This window comes from Agelaius tricolor, unplaced genomic scaffold (genome assembly GCF_023055355.1).
Source record: "Agelaius tricolor isolate 1412-34295 unplaced genomic scaffold, bAgeTri1.0.p SCAF_36, whole genome shotgun sequence".
NCBI lineage: Eukaryota > Metazoa > Chordata > Aves > Passeriformes > Icteridae > Agelaius > Agelaius tricolor.
In genome coordinates this window covers 5456629-5480021 of record NW_027269296.1, presented here as the reverse complement: position 1 = coordinate 5480021, position 23393 = coordinate 5456629, and the positions used below count along the sequence as shown (strand labels likewise).

Genomic DNA, 23393 nt, shown 5'->3' with positions numbered 1-23393 from the left:
GGTGCTTCTCTCAGCCTTGAGACAGTGAGCTTTTGTTTCTTTCATTGCAGTTCAGTGTGTTTATCTGGAATCTCACTGTGAGCAGAAACAAACCAAAAGCCTCTAAAATGACTGTACTTTTAATTTGATTTTTTCCCTTCCACTCTGCTGGCTCACTTTCCTAAACTTTGCAATATGTTTAAAAACTCTTCTTTGCCATCATGACATTTGTCTTGGTTCCTTTTCCTGACGTGGGAGTTGCAGGTTAATACCTACTGCCCTCCTGTGTATTTTTGTGGAAAGGTCTTTGGGACTGAGGAGGAAAAGCAATCAGGGAGGCCTCAGATAAGAGAGGCGAAAATTCAGCCAGACAGGTTTGATAATTGCCAGATTTCAGCAGGTGTCCACATGAGGTTGGTGCAGGCTGCAGAGTGGTGTCAGGGAGGTGGAAGAAATTTTGGCCTCTTCAGAGAACAGTAGGGCTTTAACTGGAGTTATCTGCAGCACATCCAAAACATCCCTGGGATTGAGGTTTCCCATGGCTGGGAAGCACCTTGGAGCCAGGGGCAGGATGAGGAGTGGAGCCTGTCAGTGGGACACAGTTGTTGCCCCCAAGGATGGACTAAGCTTTTTTGAAATCCCAATAGAGCTGGAAAATGTGAACTTAAAATGCCCAGCCCAAGTCCACTGTAAGATCTACCATTGTGGCTTCTTCCCTCAGATTTTCAGGGTCTGAAGTGTGGTGAGAGATATCTGAACATAAGAGGCTTTGCTCAGGACAGGGAGCCTGTTCAGTACTGAGAACTCCCTTCTTTGGATTCTTCCAAAGTGAAGTGTCTTCCCAAGTGGGATGCAGCTGCCTTGTCTGCCTTCTTTTCTGTTTTCCAGACATTTCTGCAGCCACTGTTCTGCTCCTTCAGGTATCAGGCTTTGGGAGAAGAGTAGGAAGACCAATTCTGGCCCTCATGAAACTCCAGAGTGCAAATTAGCATCTAAAACTGTGTTTCAAAAATGACACAAAAAAGAAAAGGTATTTGATATATCAGCAGTTAGTAGGACTCTTTCAAGATCAAACCTCGTTATTTTTTTCTGGCTTGGTTGGATTGAAGTGCAAATAAATGGCAAAGCTATTGATTTTTTAAAAATAATTATTATTATTCCAGCTAGCAATTACAGGAAATCAGTACATAAAAATGCGGGTTGAGAGCCAGAACAGGCATTTCTCACTGAATTAGCTTTTAACAATTTTAAAGAGCTGTCTTATGTAGTCTGGAGACACGGGTCATCAGCACAAATAGCAGGTCTTGGGTCTGGATTTCTGCCCTCTCCACCCAAAACCTCAGGAGACAGCTCCAATGTAAGCATTGTTATTTCAGCCCATCCTCTTGGGCTGGCAATTTCAAAACATTCATAAACGATTGCCAAAAGGACAGCAACCCTTCAGCAAGGCTTAAGCAAAGAGCCTGGCTCCTCTTCTGGGCAGGATTTGGACCTTGAGCACTCAGCCCTTCTTTAGGGAGGACAGAGAAGGTTGGCTGGTTCAATAAGATGCTCTTGAAAATAAAAGCAGTTTAGATTGTCTGTTTTGTGGTGTGTCCAGTGTCTGATAGATGTCTGTGTCCAGGTGAAATGGCCAAAGAGCAGCCTCAGGTGTGGAGTTAAACCCCTTAGCTCAGTAGTGCATCTCCTTCCTGCCCCCAGCCACCGGTGATAACAAGGGTAAGGAAGACTGGGAGGGAAGAGTGATTTTAATAATTTCATTAACTTGGTCATGTTCAAATAGACAATTTATAATTTCTTGCTAAAACCCTCACCTCTGTGTGCAGAAGTGAAGAGAGACATGTTTTGAATGAGCATCCATAACCTCCTGCTGAGGAGGTCAGAGGAGGAATTTGCAGTCAGATAAATGGAAAAATTGGTAAAAGCTGTCTATTGCTTAGAGGTTACATAGGGTGCACACATCAGGTCAAAGAACATTCTGGAGTTTTCCCAAAGTCTTCAGGGTTTGAGGAAAAGGGTGAGTGAACATTTGCAGAGGAGGCTCCAGGGCCAGAGCTGCTGTGAGCCCCAGCACAGCAGCTCCCAGCAGTTGTTCATGAGCAGCACAGGTGTTGTCATAAGGAGTAATCTGTGTAATGAGGATAACTGATAGCCAGGAGCTGTAGCTGATGCCAGCCAGGGAGGATGTAGGGTAGTGAAGAGAGGCTTCACCCAATGGTGTGTTCAGATGTGAAAAGTGGAGAACTGGCCACTGTCTGGCTGGTGTGACATCACAGAGTAGTCAGGTTGGAAGAGAGGCTGGAGGTCATCCATTCCAACCCCCTGCCAAGGCAGAGTCTCCTGGAGCAAGTGACACAGGTGGGGTTGGAATTTTGCATCCAGGTGGGTTTGGAATGTCACCAGAGAGGGAGACTCCACACCCTCCCTGGCCAGCTGTTCCAGTGCTCTGCTAGCCTCCATGAAAAGTTCTTCCTCATGTTGAGGTTTTAGTGTTTTTATTTCAGGGCCATTGCTTCTTTTCCTGTCACTGGGCCCTGCTGGAGAGTTTGGCACCATCCTGACACTGACAGTGTGGCACTTGCCCTGGAGATACTCATATGGACTGCTGAGATCTCTCCCTTCTCAGTCTCCTCTTCTAGAGAAGACCATGTCCCCGCTGTGTGGGAGGTGTGCTGTCAGCCTGGGGAGGCCATGTCAGTGGAGCCACTTGTGGTGGTCCCTGGCCTTCTGTCTGTGAGGGAAGGGTCTCTTGTTCTGGCTGGGACAGCTCCTCTGTGCTGAGCCACCTCAGGCTGCCTCTCCAGCAGCTTGGGGCTGCTGACAAACACTCAGCTAAGTTCTCTTGGGAACTCTGATTTTAACCTCTTGGGAACTCTGATTTTAGCCTCTGAACAGTCTGCCATGTGAGATAACCCAAAGCTCCAAAAGCAGCTAGGGGTGGATGGCAACTGGAGCACATTTCATTCAGAGCAGGTGCCAGCTCTGAACTCCAAGGCTTTTTAACATTCTGCTTACAATCCTCTCTTGCAGCGTCCTCCTCACGGATTCCAGGTTAATACGAAGTTAGAGGCTGTGGACAGACGAAATCCCATCTTGATAAGAGTGGCAACAATCATTGACAAAGACAACCATCGTGTTAAGGTATGACCTTGCTCCCAAGTGCAGAGCCTGGGCTGAGAACCCTGGGATGGGCAGCGCAGGGAAAACAACACTTGGGAACAAGGAGCAGCAAACAACAGCTTGGCAGCTGCTGTGGCCTCTGGGCCTACCCGGCTGGAATTGGTTCCTGTTGCTTTGTTTTGCTGAAATCTGATGGAATTGGCCTGGTGTTAGTTACTGTTCTAACATAACCGTTTTGAACTAACACTTGACAGTGTGATGTCCCATCTCTTGGCATATTCCCTGTGATCTCTGTGACTGATGGCAGCAGGAGCGTTCTGCTGGGGAAGCTGCCTGACTGCAGTTTTTTCCTACCAGGAAAGGGAAACCCAAAGCAATTTAAACTCTGCTACATGTGGGAAGCGGCATCATTCTCCAGCACAAATTTGTCACATAAATGCATTTTAACCTAGTCTTTTCATGAAAGTATATTGCCCAAATAATCTGTTGTGCTTTGGCTTCTGAGAAACTAAGTATGAGCCAGCTAAAGTGGAGGCTACACTGATGGAGACTCCATGGCCACAGATCTCCTTCCTAAAGGATGATTACATGGGCAGGAGTGGAGTTCACTCCCCATTATCTGTCTGGTTTTGAGTCTCATTGCTGTGAACAAAAGCCAAGCTTTGCCAGTCCATAGTGGCAAGATACTCAATTCATACATTGAAACCTTCCTGCATGAACAACCCAGTAGCCTTTAAACTCCAGTGATTCTTAGTGTCTGTTAACCTGGCCTGGATCTGAGCTACTCTCTTCATCCAGCAGAAAATTGCAGCTTGTTCACTGCAAAACTCACCAAACTTGTTGGCTTTTATGGTATTTTGGGATTCACAGAAAACAAAACAGATAAGCATTTGTGTTTGCATAGCTTTGGACTTTGCATGTTAGAGCATCCCACGGGCTGTGGGGTGACAGACTGTGTCACCAGAACCTGGTTATTCTGTGAAACACAGATGCAGGAAAACAAAGAGTTAGACTGAGCACAGAGATGATTGCGCCTGACTGAAAAATTGATCTGAAAGATTGAATGAATCAGCCCCAAGCTGAGCAAGGTTAAACAAAGGGGGAAGTTAACATAAGAGCTGAGTCATGCCCTGAACTGTGTCTTTCCCTGAGACTTCTGCTTCTTTCAGATACATTTTGATGGCTGGGACCATCACTATGATTTCTGGGTGGATGCAGACAGCCCTGACATCCATCCTGTAGGCTGGTGTGACAAAACTGGACACGCTCTGCAAGTTCCTCTAGGTAAATACAGCACACACTTTTGTTATGCTGGATAATTTCCTAAGTGCAGTGTGCTCCTCGTGTGCAAATCTGTTTATCTTCCCTTTTTTTTGCTGCTCTCAGGTGCTGAAGATCCAGAGGGAGCAGTGGGACAGGCGTGTCCTACTCCAGGCTGCCAGGGGATCGGGCATGTCCGGGGCCCCCGCTATGGAACACATTACACGTATGTGGATGAGTGCTCTTAATGACAATAACAGCAGCTACAACCACTACAACAACAATAATAATTATAATGATGCAGCACCAAGCAACTGCATTGCACTGAAATGATCTCTCAGGGTAGTTATTCTGGAAATAGCTATAACTGCAATCGCAGCTCCCTCTTGTGTCTAAGCAGGCTGTTTGATCATAAATTTTGTTTATACCACTATAATCATGATAGCTGCATTGCAAACAGATTCATTCACTCCAGATTCTACATTCTAGCAGTACTGAAGGAGTTATATTTGTGAAATAATATACCCAAGAACAATATGCAAGGAGACAGTTAAAGAAGAGAGGGCATGGGAAGGATGTTAAAGTATAAGTGAGGAGAGGTTGCTTATGTTTTGTGCTCTGCCTTTTGATTTCTTGTCTGCTCTTGGAAGAGGAAGCTTTTTCTCAAGTAAATTATTTTAAGAGCAAGAAAACAATCTCAGGTGGAAGGTCAGAAGACCTGATAGTTTATAGTACAGCAAAGGGCTTTGAATTTTTCAGACTGAAAGTTGCAGAACTGTTGATTCATGAAATGTTGTTCCAATAAGCAAGTTACAGAGGATGAATTCTTGTCCTCTCTGGTGGCTCTTTAACAACATGACTTTGGGTTTTAATTCTGCCATATGGTCCCCTGCTTTCTCACACCTAGAGCTGGGTAACAGCATCTCCTGAGATGGCCTCCTTTTTTCTGGGTTTGTGATGGGTTTCTCTTCCTGAGGTAGGGAAGACTGTATGACTGTAAAGCTTTCATTGTCCTCTCTCTCTTTTTGGTTTCTCCATCACAGCTTAGTTGGCTGCCCATACTCTGATGTGAACCTCAGCAGAGAAAACCTCTTACAGGACCGGCTGAGTGGGGAGAGACCTTCCCCTGGGAACATCATGCAGAAAGCCAGGAGGCTGGAGACCCCTGGCCCATTGCTGGCAGCAGGGGAGTCTTCTCAGGGCGACTCTTCCCAATCCAGGTGAGCTGGATTTTGCTCTTGGCCAGGTACTGGGGAGCAAAACCATTTACAAGGATGAAAACCACTGGAATTGGCAGCGACACAGCAGAGCACTGAGTTCATCTGTCTGTAATATTGATGTGTGCCCCAGTCACTCTTAACACAGAGCAGTGCACTTCTATACCCTCATATGCCTTAATAAGTTTCTTGATTCTTTAATCCTGGTCACATTCCAACAAAGGAAATTGCATTTTGTCTCCATAAATTTTTCTTTGCTGTTTCAATTTAAAATACGTTCTTGTCCTTTGTTTCCTGTCCTAAAACTGTCAAGCCAAGATTATTTTGCGCTATTAAACTGTAACAGTGATCCACTCTGGGTCGGCTGAGCACTCTATGTGTATCACTTAGCAGCAGACAAGCTGAGCACTCTCAGATACTTTGTTTTCTCACAAGAAAATCTTGCAACTGAGCAGCGTTGTGGAAAGGAAACTGTGCCTTGGTTCTTGGAGTGCAGGAGTCAGTTAAACCTGTCATGGGATGGACCACGATATGAAGGATTTTTTAAGATCCTTTTTTAGTCTTCACAAATCCAGTCTCACTAGGGCAAACTCCAGCAATACTTTAATTTTTTGTTGTATGTGAAGGCTTATCTATATTTTAAAGTTCATCTTTTTGTTTAGATTTATAACATTTTCAAGATCTGTTTGTCCAGAAAAAAGGAATGAATGCTTCTTTCTCTTCCCTAGCCTTCATGGCTAAATTGCTTCCTCCCATGCTACAACTATGCAGGTATCTTCATTCCCTAATTTCCACACCAAAATTGGTTGCATTTCAATAGCACTCTTACCATAAAGCTCTCAGGAGATTTTGAATTCTCACAGAATTAATGGCATTTTAGAATTGTAATATATTTCTAAGTATTTCATTTCCTGATAGTGGGATGTCTGAATTTAGCCTGTAAGTCTGATATCATCCTGCTGCTTGCCGTCCCTTGGCCAACTCTGTAGCTCGGTTTATGCATCAGACTTAGTAATGGAAACTCTTAAATGTTATCCAGAGGTATCAAGATTCAGAAATGCTAAATTTCTTGCTTTCACCATAACACAGTGGTTTCCTGTAGCTGCTGGGATCAGAGCCTGAGTCCACAGGGCCTGATTTATTTAGCTTAAACTCTCTCAGTCCTTGCAGAAGAGGAACAAAACACTTTGTACTCATGGAGGGAAGAGGAAAGTTCTGCCACAAGGTGGTGGTTGTTGCTCTCACTTGCTAGGAGCAGCCAGCTTTGCTCTCCTGTGGGAAAAGGGAACAGAGAATGTCAGCTCAGCTATTGTCATTTATCTGTCTTTCCAGAAAATCTGCACCAGACAGTGAAAAGTGGTGTCAAAGCAGCATCCACGCTCAATCAGAGCAATCAGAAGACAGTCGGGAGAGAGGCTGGGGAGAGGAGGATTCCTCTGCAGCCATCAAAGCCACACCAAAAACGTAAACAAGACTTTTGTGATGAATTTTCATGCATTAACAGTTGTGTTTCTTGATGCTGCTGCTGTATCTGAAGTAAAGATGTAAATAGCAAGCAGCCCAATTTGATTGAAGTTTTGCAGCAGAGTGTTTTAGAATGACATTGTAAATCTCCTCCCTTCCTCCTGTTGTTTTGGGCCCTCTCTTTCCTGCAGTAAACTCAGATCTGTGTTCTGGCCATGAATTTATTAGAACAGCCTTTAGCTCAGAGAGATGTCAGGGATGGAGCTATTGCTTATTTTAAAAGGAAAAAGTTTTTTATTTCTATAAATCTCATTTATCTTTGTATGGAGAAGAAATTACATTAATTTCTATATCTTCTGAAATGTTTTGTAATTGTTGCTTTCAGGCTCGGGTGCTCACATGCCTATATCAAGTTTCAGCTGGTGAAACAGGAAAGTAATGGGAAAGGTTGGTTTTATTCCTTCTTTCTGTGTGCCTATCTCTGCAATATCCCCACAGTCACGAGGAGCATTCAGAATTCACTGATTTTTTTGTCTTTGATTCCACAGTCAAGAGAAAGCACATGCTGGAGATGATGGCAATTCCTTTAAAATGAGGAGAAAGGGTAAAATTACGTAGAAGTGAAAGATTCAATACTTTGTAGAGTGGAGCCTTGTATTTATTAACTGAGAAGACAAGTTTGCATGGTTTTTGTGGCACTGCAAACTCCTCTGTAGTGACAAGGGGTTCTCAAACAGTCTGTGACCTTTGTCAGGCTGTTACAGAGCCAGCACAGGGCTCAAGGGAGACTGGCTCAAAACTTAGCAGATAGTTTAAGTTCCATCAACCCCTTTTTTTAGACCCTCATGGATATTCAGAAACATATTCTGAATCATTGCAGGACTTTTTAAAGGTTCTCTTAAGGATTAAAAAGAAAATGAAAAGCTAAATGGAAAAACAGTGGTGTTTTTTTCCTGGTATGTGACAGGTTAAGTTATCAGAGCAGCTTTCTGCTATCACTTTAGCAAACCATATGCTTAACTTTCAGATTTACTATAAAAAGCCATTTCAGAGAATGGAGCTGACCAGGCTTTTAGGAGGATTTAAGATGGTAATAAGTCTCCAATCAAAAATAGCTAAGCAGGCACAAACTGGGACAGGTGCCTGGATGTTGATTTTTTGGTTTTTTTTTTTTTTTTTTTAATACTCATTTTTACCTAGTGCTGAATTCTGCAGTCAGAGCTGAGGGATCTGCTAGCTCCAAGCTGCAGTTGCAGCTGGCAGGGAAAGCTGCCCACTCTCCCTTCACATTCACCTTCCATGGAGTGATGGAAATCAGGGGAGGGAAATGCAATCATCCACTGACCTGTAATTTCACAATTACCCAGAGCTTTCCTCTCAGCTGTGTTTAAACTATGAGATCACTACTTCTTTGTCAGAGGGAAAGTCACTTGTCTAGGTCATGGTTTGGGTGCTTAGTCCAAGGATTTGTGCTTAGTGGAGAAGACGAATTGGTCTGAGATGGAAGTAATGCCCACCCAGCAGGAATGTGGCAGTGGTGGAGACCTTGGGCACAAGTGGGACCTCCTGGAGCAGGAGGTGGGGACAAGACCAGGTGCTGTCTGTCTCCACCACTGCAGCAGTGCAGCAGGGAAGGAGGGGGTAACAGCCCTCTCAGGAGCAGGTCCTGTGCCCTTCTCTCCACCAGAGCTCCTGAACTGAGCAGTTCTTACTCAGGCTTTATTTATCCTCCCTTGGTTTCATTATTAGAAATTTGATGCTATTTGATGCTGTCCCATGACCAATAGGGATGTGGAGATGAGATGAGCTGAGTGGGCTCTGGGGCCAGGGGAGTGACTGTTCACTAGGACAGGCTTTACCTCCAGAGCTGCTTCCCCTTCAGCTAGGGGGCAGCTGGCAAGCCCTGGGAATCTTTTTTTTCTTTGTATTTCTGCCATTTTCCTCTGTGCTTTCCACGTAGTGACTGCTTACCCCCCACATCCTACATCCCAGCCCACTGAGAGCCGCTGAGCAGGGGCAGCAGAGGCAGAGAAGCAGGAGCAGCAGGAACAGCACAGGCAGCAGAGGGGCAGAGCAGCAGGAGCAGCACAGGCAGCAGAGAGGCAGAGCAGCACAGGCAGCAGAGAGGCAGAGCAGCAGGGGCAGCACAGGCAGCAGAGAGGCAGAGCAGCAGGGGCAGTAAGAGGCAGCAGAGAGGCAGAGCAGCACAGGCAGCAGAGAGGCAGAGCAGCAGGGGCAGTAGAGGCAGCAGAGAGGCAGAGCAGCAGGAGCAGCACAGGCAGCAGAGAGGCAGAGCAGCAGGGGCAGCACAGGCAGCAGAGAGGCAGAGCAGCAGGGGCAGTAGAGGCAGCAGAGAGGCAGAGCAGCAGGAGCAGCACAGGCAGCAGAGAGGCAGAGCAGCAGGGGCAGCACAGGCAGCAGAGAGGCAGAGCAGCAGGAGCAGCACAGGCAGCAGAGAGGCAGAGCAGCAGGAGCAGCACAGGCAGCAGAGAGGCAGAGCAGCACAGGCAGCAGAGAGGCAGAGCAGCAGGGGCAGTAGAGGCAGCAGAGAGGCAGAGCAGCACAGGCAGCAGAGAGGCAGAGCAGCAGGGGCAGTAGAGGCAGCAGAGAGGCAGAGCAGCAGGAGCAGCACAGGCAGCAGAGAGGCAGAGCAGCAGGGGCAGTAGAGGCAGCAGAGAGGCAGAGCAGCAGGAGCAGCACAGGCAGCAGAGAGGCAGAGCAGCAGGAACAGCACAGGCAGCAGAGAGGCAGAGCAGCAGGGGCAGCAGAGCAGTGGCTGCTCCAGGCACACGGAGCCTTCCCGAGGGCTGGGATGCAGTGGGAATGCTCGGGGATGCCATGGGATGGTGCTGGGCAGCCTGCAGGAGTGGGGGGGGGGGGGGGGGGGGGGGGGGGGGGGTGGTCGGGGGTAGCCTCCCTGTGCCACTATAAACCAGAGGAGTACTTCCCAGCCTGCTCCCATCCCTCCCTGGCTTCCTGTTGTATAACCAGCACGTCCCTGTAGGGCCGTGACTCTGCACTGCTCCAGTGATCTCATTAGGGAGGGGTGATTCCTTCCTCCTTTTTTTGTCTTGGTTTTCAGAGCTTCACTTGACACATGAGGAGGGAGCTGATGTCTGGAGGTACCTTGAGCACTCCTGGCCTAGGAGTCTCCTGGGGAGTGAGCCCAGGCATGCTGGCAGCACAGAGTTCTGGCTACAGCTGGGGCTGGAACAGTGCCATCAGTTCCCAGCTGAGGATGCTGTTACCAGAATTCCTCCACCTTGTCAATAAAACGCTGCAAACATCTTCTCTGTTAGCAGCATGACATCATTTTCCAGGGAAGAAGCTAATGATAAAGCCTCCAGCCTGGCAATCTTACCGTTTTTTCCCTTTCTCCTGCTCGGGAGAGGGAGAACGTCCTGAGAGCTCCGTGTGCCACACAGTAGCTGTGCCTGGCTCTGCTCACCCTGTCTTGCTTTCCCCTCCAGGCTGTGACCCTTCTTCCTGCTTTGATGTAGTTGCTCCTACTTGAAGCCTGTCTCTGACTTATCTTGTTTCCTTTTTCAGGCCCTGATTTGGATCTCCAGCAGGCCCTCCACCAGTCTATCTTCATGCCTTCCCTGGCCTCTAACCCGACCCATCGCCTCCATCTCTTCTGGGAGCAGCACTGCAGGCTCTTGCCGGAGGTCTCAGGCCTGACAGCCAAACAAGTTGCCAAATGGACTGTGGAGGAGGTGAGTTACCTGTTCCTTGCCCCACTCTCCCGGGATGCAGGAATGCCAGAGCACTCTTCCTCTGGAGTGCTTATTGGGAGACATCTTTATTTCCTTCCCCTCTCCCAGGCAGTGCTCTTGTGTTTGCTGTGCATGTGCCACAGCTGACTCAGCTGGAAATTAAACCCAAGACCCTTTATCAGGGAGGGGAAGGACCCCTGTTAACCCTATGGTATCCACAACTTATTGCCCTCAAAAGGATTTCCTCCCTCCCTCTCTCCCTCTGTTTATTTGCCCCTTGATTTCTCAGTCCTCAGGCCTGAAGCATCATTCTGACAGCAGATTCCCTTTCTCTGATCTCCCTCCCCCTCTCCTGTGACTTTGCTGCTGATTCACTTTTACAGTGCAGATAATTCCAGACTGCACTGTGCATGCCCACTCCTGCTGCATCTCCCTGCCTGATTCCCTGGGAACAAAACTGCCCACAGCCTGACCTGATTTCTGGCAGAGGTAGCTGTGCAGCTGGAGATGTGTCTCTGCAGCTCTTGAGATGTCTCCTGTAATTAGGTGGTGTGTGAAAAAGCCAGAGTGTTTTGTGTGCTGAGTAGTTGGTTTTTGCCTCGATGCCTTGGGCATAAATAATATTTCTCTCTGTGCTCGGGAAATGGTTATAATTTGGATCCTGGTGCTTAATTGCAGGGCATTTAATTCCAGAGAAGTGTGCTGTAGAGTTGTGCTTGCAAGGATGCAGAGAATCTGCAAAGCAGGAAAAAGGTACTGCTGCTCATGATGCAGAGAGGATCTTCAGAGACTTTTAGAAAGTGCATTTTCCCTAAGTGCCTCTTAACATCAAATAAATCCTATCTTGACTTTGCTCTTCATGCTGGAGGAGTGGTAGGAGTCTGGTGGGATTTGCAGTGATGTGGAAGATGGGAACCACAGCAGCTGGAAAAGGGACAGAGCAATTAGTGCTGATGTTTTAAAGCCTGGTCCTTTTTTGTGTTGAGTTGTTGTGGTTTGGTGGTAGTGTTGGGTTTTGGTTGTGTTTTTTTGCTCTTTTCAATAAAAATGTCTTAGAATTAAATTCATACTCTGGAGGAAAAAAAATCTCTGAAAGATTTACTGTTCCTGTCCTTTTGAGAAAGCTTCCAATGATTTTCCAAAAGGTCTTTTATGAAATATATAAAGTCAGAAGCAGATAATCCTCTGACATGATAATCAAAATCTCTTTCTTTTGGATAAAACAGGAGGCCGCTTCATGGGAGTACAGTGTCAGGATCCAAGCCAAATAAAATTTGTCCTTTGCAGTTGACCTTTAAAGCAACTGCTGAGTAAATTTAACTGGGATATTAGTTTGATAACAGATGAGTGTGAGCAGGGACCACAGACATGGTTGCAGGGCACTGGATATAGTGATTCAAACCCAGAATAAACTGAACCCTGCTGCAGCCTGAAACAACTGGGGAACTTTTGGCTGCCAGTAGCAGTGTGAATGGCACATTAAAAAGCTCAGTTGCAGCACCACAATGTACTGGCTGAAGTCATTACAGGTTTTATCTTGAATTTCAGTAAAGTGCGTCTGGTTTAAATTATGTTCATCACAAATTCCCAGAGGAATCAATTTGGGTTCTCTCTGAGCACTTGCAGGATCAGCATGTGCAGTGCAATGTAGCCACAGATCTGGGAGTTGAAAGCAGCAGGACTTGCTGTGTTTTAGGGTGTCCAAAGTACATTTGGTCTGTTGGCATTTGGGCTCCCAACATCTTCCTACGGGGCAAACATTTGCTGTTGGGTTGTGCTTTGAACTCTGCTGCACAAAGGAGTCCTGAAGGAGTCCAAAGGAATCCTGTGCTGATCTGAAACAGGAGCGATGGGGGTGTAAAATTCTCCTTTGATTTCAGGCTGAAGAACTGTTTTTATTTTATAAAACCCACATTAAGGAAAAAAACATTCCTTTAATTCTCTGTTGGTTGGGAGCAGCTGAAATGGCAGAGCAGTAGCAGCATTTAGGGGCCCTCAAGCTAAGAAAGTCGTGGTAACACTGAGCAGCCACTAAGAGTAGTTACTTTAATGCAGCTTTGGTATTTATTGAAAGCTTCCTGTCATGTTTTCAGAGCACAGACTATTGACTCATAGAAGAACATTAAGATGTGCTAGAGTTGCATTGTTCATTAGTTAATCCTGCTTCAAATGCCAATACCCCAGGTGGGGGGACTGTCCTTGTGCCAAGTGTGAGTGGATTTCTAGATCCCAGTTAACCCAGCTCCTCTCTGTGGCCTCAGAGGGGCCAGTGCTGCAGTAGCTGCAGCAGGAGTGTGGTGTGGGGCTGCCTTGTCACCAGAGGCCATCAATCCAGTGCTGATCTCAATGTGTCTGCCACACATCAGCACCTTCCAGAAGGGTGGTCTTTTCCACCCTTCCAGTTTCCAGGGTGTTCTCAGGATTGCACAAAGCTCTTTTTCAAGCCCTTTCCCTTCACCCATGTGCTTGGGGAGTGTAAGAGTTTCCAGCAGGCAGTTCTGAGCCATGGGATGGTTACAGCAGGAAGGGCCAGCAGACTTTTACCTTCTTATAGAAAAGCTCTGATCCCACTGAGATGTTCCCTGTCCAACACCTGTCCCACCCTCACTTTGAGCCCTCCCCATCTCAGCCTTTCTCAGGGTTCAAGGCTTCCCTGCCAGTATTGTGGGGTTGTGTTGGATTCCTGTGGTGTTTTGTTCTTGTGCTCCCAAGCCTCCCTCAACTGCCCTGTCTTGGTTTGGGAACCCTCCTCCCCAGCAGTGACAGCCAGGCAAGTCCCTGTGGCTCAGTGGGGTCTGTCTCATGTCCAGGGGACCTCTCCCATTTTCTCCTCTTGCATCTTTCTTCCCTCTCTTTTCTCCATTCCTGGTAAACCCCAGGGCTGCTATTTGCTCAAGAGGCCTCTCCAGTGGCACAGGGAGCTTGCAGTGTCCCTACAAAGGACTTGGGGCAGATCAAAGGTCTGTCACTCCATGTCAGTGACAGTAGCCAGCAGCAGTTGTGCAGGGAAGGATGCAGGAACAAGCCAAGCCCAGGTTATTCATTCCCTGGAGATGTCTGCCAGCCTCTCAGTGCCACAGACACTGAAGAGCACTCAGCTCTTGCCCCAAGGGTCCAACTGTCTTGTAAATTCTTGAAGGAGTCAGACCTGGCAGAAAGATTTTCATTTATGTTTTAATTATTAGCAGACAGGGGGACTCAAAAGGAAAGTAGTGTTTTGGTATTGATTATTAATAGGAGTTTACACTTCTGCAGAAGAAAATTTGGAGTCACTGTCCAACAGAGATGTGGATTTTAGGGTTTGCCTTTAAGATGGAGCAGAAGAGGAGGACGAAGGAGAGGGATGCTCTGCTTTCAGGTTACATAACAGAAACCACAGGAGTCAGAGCTGCTTCTGCCAGGGCAGAGCAAACCTGGAGGGCACTCTGAGAGCCCCGTTCCTGCCTGGCTGGAACTGCAGGGGTGGGATTGACTACAAGTCTAGGGGTAGGATGATCTGGAGGTACATGGATGTGATTTAGGAGGGACTTTGACAATTTTGAGTTGAAAGGAGCCTGAATCTGACAGTGACCCCTCCCAGCTGCTTGTTTGTGTAGAGGGAAGAAATGTCACATCTGCAACAACTCACATGGTTACACCTCATGAAGCAGAGCTGCTCCTGCAAGGGAGCATCCAATTAACAGGAGATGCTTGATCTGATTATGCCTCAATATACAAATCTCCTGTGAACCAGTCAAGCTGCAGCTGGAGAAGACAATGCACATTAAGTCATCCTCGACTGCACACAGGGCTACTCCTCACACTCCTTGGTGTTATATAATGTAACCCCAGGGCTGCTTGCATGAGTCCAGGGAGATTATTCCAAATGTTAACAGATTCCTTGCCTAGAAAGGTTTTTCCGAATGTGAAATGTAAAATTAACTTTTATTTGTTTAATCCTCTTGGTTCCTGTGCACCCAGCACAGATTAAATTAAACCAAAACTCCTTTCCTTCTCTTCTGCCTTCCATCTTCCTTTCTAGCTCTTCTGCCTTTGCATGTTGGTAAACCAGCAGTGCTCATTCAGTTGGTTTATCTTGTCTCTTAGAGGCATGTCATCTTGGGAAACTGTCTAAATCCTTTTTTCATGTTTGTTTTACTTTCCAACAGTACTTTAGAGAAAGTGGAGTTGTGAGGGAATTTAAAGTAGTCTAAGCCATATATAGCTTTTTATCTGGAAAAATAATGTTGATTTCTGTGAGAACCTTCTAGAAGAGTGAAAAAGCTGGATTCTTACAGGGAGAGAAATGGTGAAAGGGCAATAGGGGCAGTTATTGGTGGTAACCAAAATATGCAGAGGAGTTGCAGCAACAACCCAGCAATGTTTTCCATCTATATCCTTCATTAATGTGAGAGTTTTGACTATTTAAGTTTTAAAAATTCTTGCATAGGGAATTCTCATACACAAATTAGAGGGTTTTTTCTTGATGATGTCTCATTTTAGTTGTCTGTGTTTCCTTTCTCCTACATGCAATTGCAGGTGGTGAGTTTTATCCAGCGTTTACCTGGCTGCAAAGAGCAAGCATCTGTGTTCAGGGAAGAGGTAAGTGGGGGTGTGCCCAGACCCTGTGCTGCAGATCCCTGGAATTACAGCAGAGAGCTCAGACCTGCTCAGCCCTTTCATTGCAGAGCAGTGGCAGCCTCAGCATGGAGCTGAATTCCACCATGGCTAATTGCATCTTGCTGCTTTAAATTTCCCCTGCAGTTCCAATCATGGAGCTTATGCTTAACATCCTGTCTTGGACCGTTGTGCCATGGGCTTGGCACTGCTCTAAAGATGCCCTGTTGGAATGGTTAGTGAGGATCTCATCTGCTGCCTCTAACAAGGACATGTGCTTGTTTCTCCTGGGGAGCCTGGCAGGCACAGGGTTTCCCAGGAATCGCTGGCTTCTCCCGTGGGCTGGGGGGAGAGCAGGAGGGGAACCTTTAGTTCGACAAGCAGAGGTTGGAAAGTCAGAGCATGTCCTGTGTGACGAGTGTCCTGTCAATACTGCCATGGGCTGGGCTCTAGTCCCATTCCTGGCATGTGCACCATGGCCTCTGGGAGACCTCCATGGGCACAGGGTGTGGCTGTCCTGGTTTTTGGCTCAGCTCTGTAGGTGCATCACAAATAGGGATCTCTTGGGTGCTTCTGGTTCCACTTACATGCAGGTATCACTCAGAGGTTCTTTAGGAGCCCCTGATGAATTTGCACAGATGCCTTGTCCTGGACTCATCTCATGGTGTGGGCAGCTCGTGGGGCTGGAATTCTTCCCTTCTGTCCTGCTCAGGTCATTCCCCACCTGCAGAGCTCCCTTCAGCTGTGGGCACCAGTGTCAGAAACATGTGGAACTCCTGGAGTGAATCCAGAGGAGACCACAGAAATGCTCCAGGGGCTGGAGCCCCTCTGCTCTGGAGCCAGGCTGGGAGAGCTGGAGGTGCTCACCTGGAGAGGAGAAGGCTCCAGGGAGACCTCAGAGCCCCTTCCAGGGTCTAAAGGGCTCCAGGAGAGCTGGAGAGGGTCTTTAGATGAGGAATGACAGAACAAGTGGCAATGGCCTTAACCTGAAGGAGGGTGGGCATTAGAAAGAAGTTCCTCCCTGTGAGGGTGAGGAGGCTCTGGCACAGGGTGCCCAGAGAAGCTGGGGCTGCCTTATCCTAGAAGTATCCAAGGCAAGGTTGGACAGGGCTTGGAGCCACCTGGCATGGTGGAAAGTGTCCTTGCCCATGGCAGGGGGTGGAACAAGATGAGCTTTAAGGTTCCTTCCAACCAAAACCATCCCATGGTTCTGTGATTCTGTCCTCAGAGCTCTCCTGTGTGACTGTAGGAGCTCCAGGGAAGGGCTGGAGCCACTCCTCCTGCATGGCAGTGACTGGAAAGGGCAGGTCTGTAATCGCTGTCTGCTCCAGAGCTGGCTCCCTTTCAGGGGGAATCAGGCTGCAGTGCATTTTGTGGATTTATCTATCTGTGGTTTGTTTTCTCTTGTTTTAAAAACTGTGCAGACTCACACAAAATAGGAAGCAAAAGAAATAGAGGCTTGCAAAAAGCACTGTCCACAATGTGACAATACAGTAGAATACTTATGAACTGAATATAGTGGGAATAGTGAAATTTGTTCAAATGAACCCATCTTTCACTGTAGCTGTGTTAAAGGGATTTCTAGGGAAGGTGTATACAGAGGTGAGATGTACCAGCAAATCTAATGAATCCAACCATTCTCCATGTATTTTATTTCTTCTGGTCCTGAGCACAGTGAATACTTTCTGGTTCTGAGAGTGCCATAGCCACAGTCTGTTCTAATCCTTATTTTCTGCAGTCTCTAAGTGAGGTTCCCTACACCCAATTTAGAGGAGCTTGTGTTGTTTTTCCAGTTTATGCTCAAAGCACATTGTCAGTTTGAAATTAAAACCCTTTTAGCAGTTTGTCTTTGGCCAGAATATAGGTGTGAGTGACAGGAGAGCTGAACTCCCCCACACTGTCCAGGATCAGCCTCCAAGTGCTTCATATCCATGATAAATAAATCCCTTGCAGACTTCCCTTGCTAGGGGGCTGGAGGGGGATAAGTTGCTGCTTACATTAGGAATGAAGAGAACAAATTTGCACAGAATTCTAAAACCTATCCAATAAGATGGAACAAAGGAATGAATAATAAAGCACAGACTTGCTTCTAGGTCCAGTTTAGGGCAGGACTGTTTAAAATAAGTGAGTGTAAGGAACTGCAGTGAAAATGAAGCATAGGGATAAATAATAGTGGACAGAAAGCTATTTTGAAATGTAGGACTGTTTTCCAGCAGTTTTCTGCTCCTCTTGACTCTATTATTTAATTTAAGCAGCACAGTCCTATTTGTTTCAGGCTATTTTTAACACATTCATTGCAGCAGTGTAGACTTGAGGCAGCTTGAAAATAAGATTCAAGGACATGGTGTGGCCATGTGTGGTCTGGGAGCACTGCTGTCATTCCCAGTGCAGGAATTAACTTCCCGGTTACTCTCAGTAGCAGGTTAAGTAACTTGCTGAGGATCTCTTATGTGGTGAGAGGTGGGAAAACCAAATCTCCTGGCTCCCAGCTCTTTGATTTAATTATGTGTTCTCTGAGTTTACTCAGTGTTTCCTCTTGCACCAGGCATTGACATCCGAAAATATTCTATTTGGGAAAACTACAAAAATAGCAGAATTGTTATTCTGGCTGGGCTGACTGTCCAGTGCTGTGTGCTGCACTGGTGAGAATCAAGTGAGAGGAGGAGACACTGTCAGTCTCTGTAAATGGATTTTAATGGAATAACTTAGGGAGACACTTATTGTTTGTCTGTGTCCATTAATCTTTGGCTTCCTTCCTGCAGCATTTGGGGTTTATATTAATTATATCTGTGTTGTCTCTGTGGATGTTCTTGCTTGAGTAAATTTTAACCTCTTCCAGAAACGGTGTGTCATGATCTTACTTGCTGCTACCTGCAGTATCCTGTATTTTCACCTGGTAGTATGTTCATCAGTTGCTTAATTTGCATCTAATCAAATATATGTCCTTGTTGATGGAGTAGGAGGCTCTGTTTTTCCAGCCATATTGCATCTTCACTATGCCTTAGTCTATATAGCATATGGACTCATAGAATGGTTTGAGCTAGAAAGGCCCTTAAAAGCTCATCTCATTCTACTTCTGCCATGGGCAGGACACATGGAGCTTCTCCATTTCTAGGGAGAGCTCTGTGAGATGAGGTCTGTGTCCTTTGGAAAGAGGACATCATGGGGTGTAGGGGCCAGAACTAGGCAAGAATCCCAGAATGACCAGAAGTGGAAATCCTGTCTGTCCCTTGGTGGTTAATCCCTGTCCTGTTTCTATTCCAACCTCCAGCAGATTGATGGCGAGGCCTTCCTGCTCCTCAAGCAGAATGACATCGTTAAAATACTCAGCATCAAGCTGGGCCCTGCCCTGAAGATCTACAATGCCATCCTCATGTTCAAGTCTGCAGAAGACAACTGAGAAGAGGCCTTTGGCAGATCCAGGAGGAATTGACAGGGAATGGATCTTCAGCTGTGAGCGTTACAACACACCAGACAGGTGGATTGGAACTCTGATGCATTTTAAGTAGAATTTAGTAAAAATGGTTTGAGGTTATAAAAATCCTGCCACAGTCTGGAATATGGGGCAGCTTCACTTCCAAGAAGAGGATATTATTATATTTTGTAATTGAATTGGTTTTGATATATCAATCTCTTTTTGAGATCAAGAAGAAACCTCCAGTTCTAAGGGGAATCCAGGGTAGCACTGGTGGAGCTGCAGGAGCAAGAAGAAAGTTTTGAGTAAAACTGGCTTTGTGTCCAGTGATAGTGCCTGAAAAACTGAGTGATCACCAGCGAGTTTAATGTGTTTTGTGTAATAAAGAGAGAGGAAAAAGATGCACTTCAAAGCAATTCCCCCGTATCCTTCTCTGCTGTGACTCAGGAGCTGACCTTTTCAGGACTGATTGTTAAATTCCAGTTTTTCTTACTGATCCTGGTTGTTGTGATACCCTTGGCTGCTGGGCTACTTACACCCAGCAGGAAGGGAGCATGAGCAGCAGGTTTCCATCAGGGATGGCTTGCTCTGGTTCTGCCAGCAAGCAAAATGTTCTCATTCCTGTCATTCCCTGTCAGGAGGCAAGGGCAGTGCAGGTGGGCTTTGGGTAGGCAAAGATCCCATAAGGGCATCTGCTGCTGGAGACAGAGAGATGTGTTATAGCTGTAATTCTCCCATCAGTGCTTTTGTGCAGCTCCTTCTGCACCAGGAACATCTGGCAAAATGGCACAATCAAGAGCACTTGGGGATTGGTGTGTGTTTGTTCTTGCCCTCTCCACTGTCAGCCAAATGCTAAGAATAGGAGTTGGGAAGCCAGCAGTGGCCAGAGTGTGTGTGTAAACAGATTTCCTAGAAACAAATGGCTTTTCTTTTGACCCATCCAAACTGATGAATGTGAAGTGCTTTGGCCTTTGTCCCTTGAGGTGGACTTCGATGGGTTCTGCCAGAGAGCTGGAGGGTAGGGTAGCAGCTCCTCTGCCTCTGGGAGGAGAGCAGGCAGAGCACACAGGGATGTGAGACTGGAGAGGAATCAGGACTTAAACAGCAAAATGAGGGAACTTCCCAAAAGAGAGAGCTGCTGTGTGTGGGGAAAGGAGTGGAGCCTGGGGCTGTGTTCCTGCACGTGCAGCCTGTGCTCTCCTGGCTGGGAGCACGGGTGGTTCCTGCTGCAGCAGAGGCAGTTTAAGGAGCATCCCATGGACATCTGGGGTGGAGGTTTCCACACGGGCACTTCCTGAGTTCTCCTCTCCCCGTGGCAGACACGCTGAGTCCTGCTGGGCTCTGTGCACTGTTCCACTTGCTGCTGGCAGCACCAGCTCGTGGCTCTCCCTCTGCCCACTCTCCCTGATGGCTGTTTGGCTGTTCTAGAACCACCTCAGCTCAGGCAGCCCTTGCAGCCCTTTGTCCATAGCTGCTGGCTGAATCCTGTGTGTGGGAACCCGTGGGAGCACTGGGGGTGTCACCTGGAGCTGCCAAAGGCAGGTTCTGCCCTCAGCCTCTGCCAGGCTGTGGGGGTGTCTCAGCGCACTGCATGGTGATGTAATCCATCCACAGGCACCTCAAACTCCCTTGGCATCTCTGCCACCAGCATGGCTACCCAGGAGCTGACAGGAACAGAGTGAACAAGCTGTCCGTGACTGTGTGGTGACACAAGGAACACACTTGTTCCCCCTTCCTGTGTCACCCACATGCTTTGTCCAACCCTCCTGCTGCTGAGAAGGTTCTTGTGACTTGTCTGAAGCAGAAGGTTCCTTAAAATTGTAAATAGAATCCACACCACTGAAGCAATTCACTCCTGGAATAATATTTAGAACAATTTGTTTCCATATTTTTTAATAAGAATTTTAGGAGTTTAAGCTTCACAGAGAAGACACAGGTTTGGTGGGATATTTAATAGCTGAACCATTAAATATCAGCCAGGCAGCTGCAGGGGAGAAATTTATGGCAGTGTTAAGGACTAGGCAAGGGGTGAATTTAGTTTATTAAAATACATTTTTAGTATGATAACCAGGATGTTCACCAAAGAGTCACATTCCTTTATCCTGCTCTGCACATCCAGTGTCAACATTAAGACTTGAATTGTAAGTGGCATGTCCTGTCTTCTGACAGAACTCACCTTCTGGGCAAAGCAAAATTGTTTCTTGACAACTGGAACAGAAGATCCAGAGCTGGGCTGTTTTATTCCTGGCTCTCCACTGACTTGCTAAATAATCCTGAGCCCTTCCTTGCCCCAGTTTCCCCCTCTGTGACACCCAGCCAGGTGGGGCAAGTGCAATTTTGCCTTTTTCTTGTTTCAAGCAAGCAGGTCCTTCCAGATTTTCTGTTTCACCTCCTTCCTTTGGGAGCCTGATTTGGGGGACAGCTGATTGCCTCTAGCAATAAACCAAAATATAATATTAATTCCATTTTTTTTACTATATATAGATGGAGGATGAAGAGAATTAGTTAAACAAGCCATGAGATTCTAGTCAGTGACATTATTCAAACAGAAGAGAAATCTTTAATCTTTGGGGCTTCCGAGCCAGCTGGATCAAAGAGGAAAATGTGTACTTGGAGGTTGTTCAGTGACAGCCAGCACAGTGCTTTCAGCAGGGGGGAAGGAGGAACCTTTTAGGGATAAAAGAAGGAGGAATGTGCTTCTTGTGCCTTTTTTTGTAATCTGATAATTGTCTTTGCAGAGCAAGCAAGAATGTGCACACATCTATTACCCACTCCTTTCCCAAATATAGCTGTATTCCAATTAAGTCCAGCAACTTCACAGGACAAAAAGACTTCCAGTGTCTTCACTGGACACATTTAAAACTCCCTGATATTTACAATATAGAAAAAAACTAAACCATCTCATCTTTTAGCCCCATAACTTAGGAATTCATCAGTTGCTGGTGCCATTCCACTTGTGTCAGGGAGTGCTGCTTTCCACTGTGTCTCGTTGAGTTGTTCCTGCTGCCTGTCCAAACTCTGCTCCACCTGTTCCCAGTCCTGCTCCAGGCCTGTGGCATGGCCAGGGCTCTGCAGAGGTCTTTGGTCATCTGATGCCTTGTGTAATTTGAAATGTGCACTTTGAAGCAAAAATCCAAAAGTTGTGGCTCTGTGGGGAGCAAATCTGAAGCTGGTTAATGCCACCTGGGGTTGGGAGGATTTTGAGTCTGCTGGATGTCAGCAAGAACCAGTTGTTGGCCCAGCTGAACCCAGGAGTCTCTTAGCAATACAGATATATTCCTTAGAAGCAACTCGGAGCTGTGTCAAGTTCCCATGGGCCAGCCGTGCAATTAGGAATTTCAGTTCTCAAAATCTTATTCCTGGCTGTGTTTTTGTTCCCTTTTTGTTGTTTTTGAAATTCAAAGCAATCAATTTTTTCTCTTTTTCTCTTCTTCTCCTCGGCTGGAAGTCCTGTTAAATTTTTTTCTGTGCCATCACCAACAATCATCCCCATAATCCAGTAGCAGCAAATTTCAGCTCTGGGTAATGAATCACATTAAAATTGGACAGGAGCATTTGGCATCGCTGACAGCAAAACTCTGCTGCTGAAGGAAAAGCCCAACACTTGGCCCAAGGATAAGCCAGTTCAACTGTACAAGATTTCCTGTCTGCTACTTTTATGCCCTACTTAGGGATTTATACCACAGAGAGCTTTAAGGTTTTTGACATCCCCCCCATGATGTGATGAGCCAGCTTATTTTGGAGATTCCTGTTACTTGAACTGGAAGCACGTGTAGGGAAGAGAGCAGGGGCTTGGCTCAGCCTCAGAAATATCTGCCTGTTTTAAACCAAATACTTGAGCTTTTCTACACTAGCCATGACCTTGCACTCCACCGATGCTTTCCTCTGGAAATGTGAATAAAATTAATATCAGTTCACACCTGGTTTGTTTCTTCTGTGTGTGGGGCTGACCTCAGCAGGGGCTGGCTGCCCTGGAGGGCTGGCACTGGGGGGGTTTGGTCATCACATTGTTGTCCTTCCCTTAAACAGCAGTCACAACACAAGGCATCGTCTTCTTTTTTATCTCTTTTGTCTGCTCTTATCTCTGTACTTGAGCTCTCCTTGATGTGTTCACAGGATAGCACTGGCTGCTGCAGCTGTGCCTGATTCTCCAATTCCTCACTCTCCTCTGGCTGCTGCCAGGTTTTAATCATCGAATCCTGGGATGATTTGGGATGGAAGGGACCCTAAAGACCATCCAGAGATGGAGTAGCTACAGCTGCTCTGGGCAATCTGTGCCAGGGCCTCCCCATCCTCCCAGGAAACAATTCCTTCCCAGTATCCCATCTATCCCTGCCCTTTGGCAGTGGGAAGCCATTCCTTGTGTCCTGTCCCTCCAGACCCTTGTCCAAAGTCCCTTTCTGGGTCTCCCAGAGACCCTGTAGGCACTGGAAGGCTTGTGGTTTCCTCTTGAATTCCTTAATCCCTCATGGTTTCCTATCACAAACAATCCCAGAACTTCATCTTCTTAAAGCAGCTCTCAAAGGTGGGTTTTTGACTAAAGCTAGCAAGATCTTGTTCTTAGTATGAATCCATATTAAAACTGCATTTTAGGGTCTGTCGGTTTTCCCTTTCCATAATGCCCCC

The 23393-nt window shown here is 46.7% G+C and overlaps 1 protein-coding gene across 8 annotated transcripts in view; it reads left to right on the top strand.

Moving 5' to 3' along the window:
- LOC139603003 (lethal(3)malignant brain tumor-like protein 3) overlaps nt 1-22684 on the top strand; it is a 42985-nt gene extending 20301 nt beyond the window's left edge. For 7 of the 8 annotated variants that reach the window (XM_071453363.1, XM_071453359.1, XM_071453360.1 and 4 more), the window contains 9 exons: nt 3010-3120; nt 4269-4383; nt 4486-4585; nt 5403-5579; nt 6909-7040; nt 7426-7487; nt 10590-10756; nt 15275-15337; nt 18624-22684. In XM_071453363.1, the coding sequence (XP_071309464.1) occupies nt 3010-3120; nt 4269-4383; nt 4486-4585; nt 5403-5579; nt 6909-7040; nt 7426-7487; nt 10590-10756; nt 15275-15337; nt 18624-18752 (1056 nt within the window). In that variant the 3' untranslated portion in view covers nt 18753-22684. The remainder of the gene's footprint in view (nt 1-3009; nt 3121-4268; nt 4384-4485; nt 4586-5402; nt 5580-6908; nt 7041-7425; nt 7488-10589; nt 10757-15274; nt 15338-18623) is intronic. The other variant, XM_071453364.1, reaches the window with a different exon arrangement.
- Nucleotides 22685-23393: the final 709 nt, after the last annotated feature.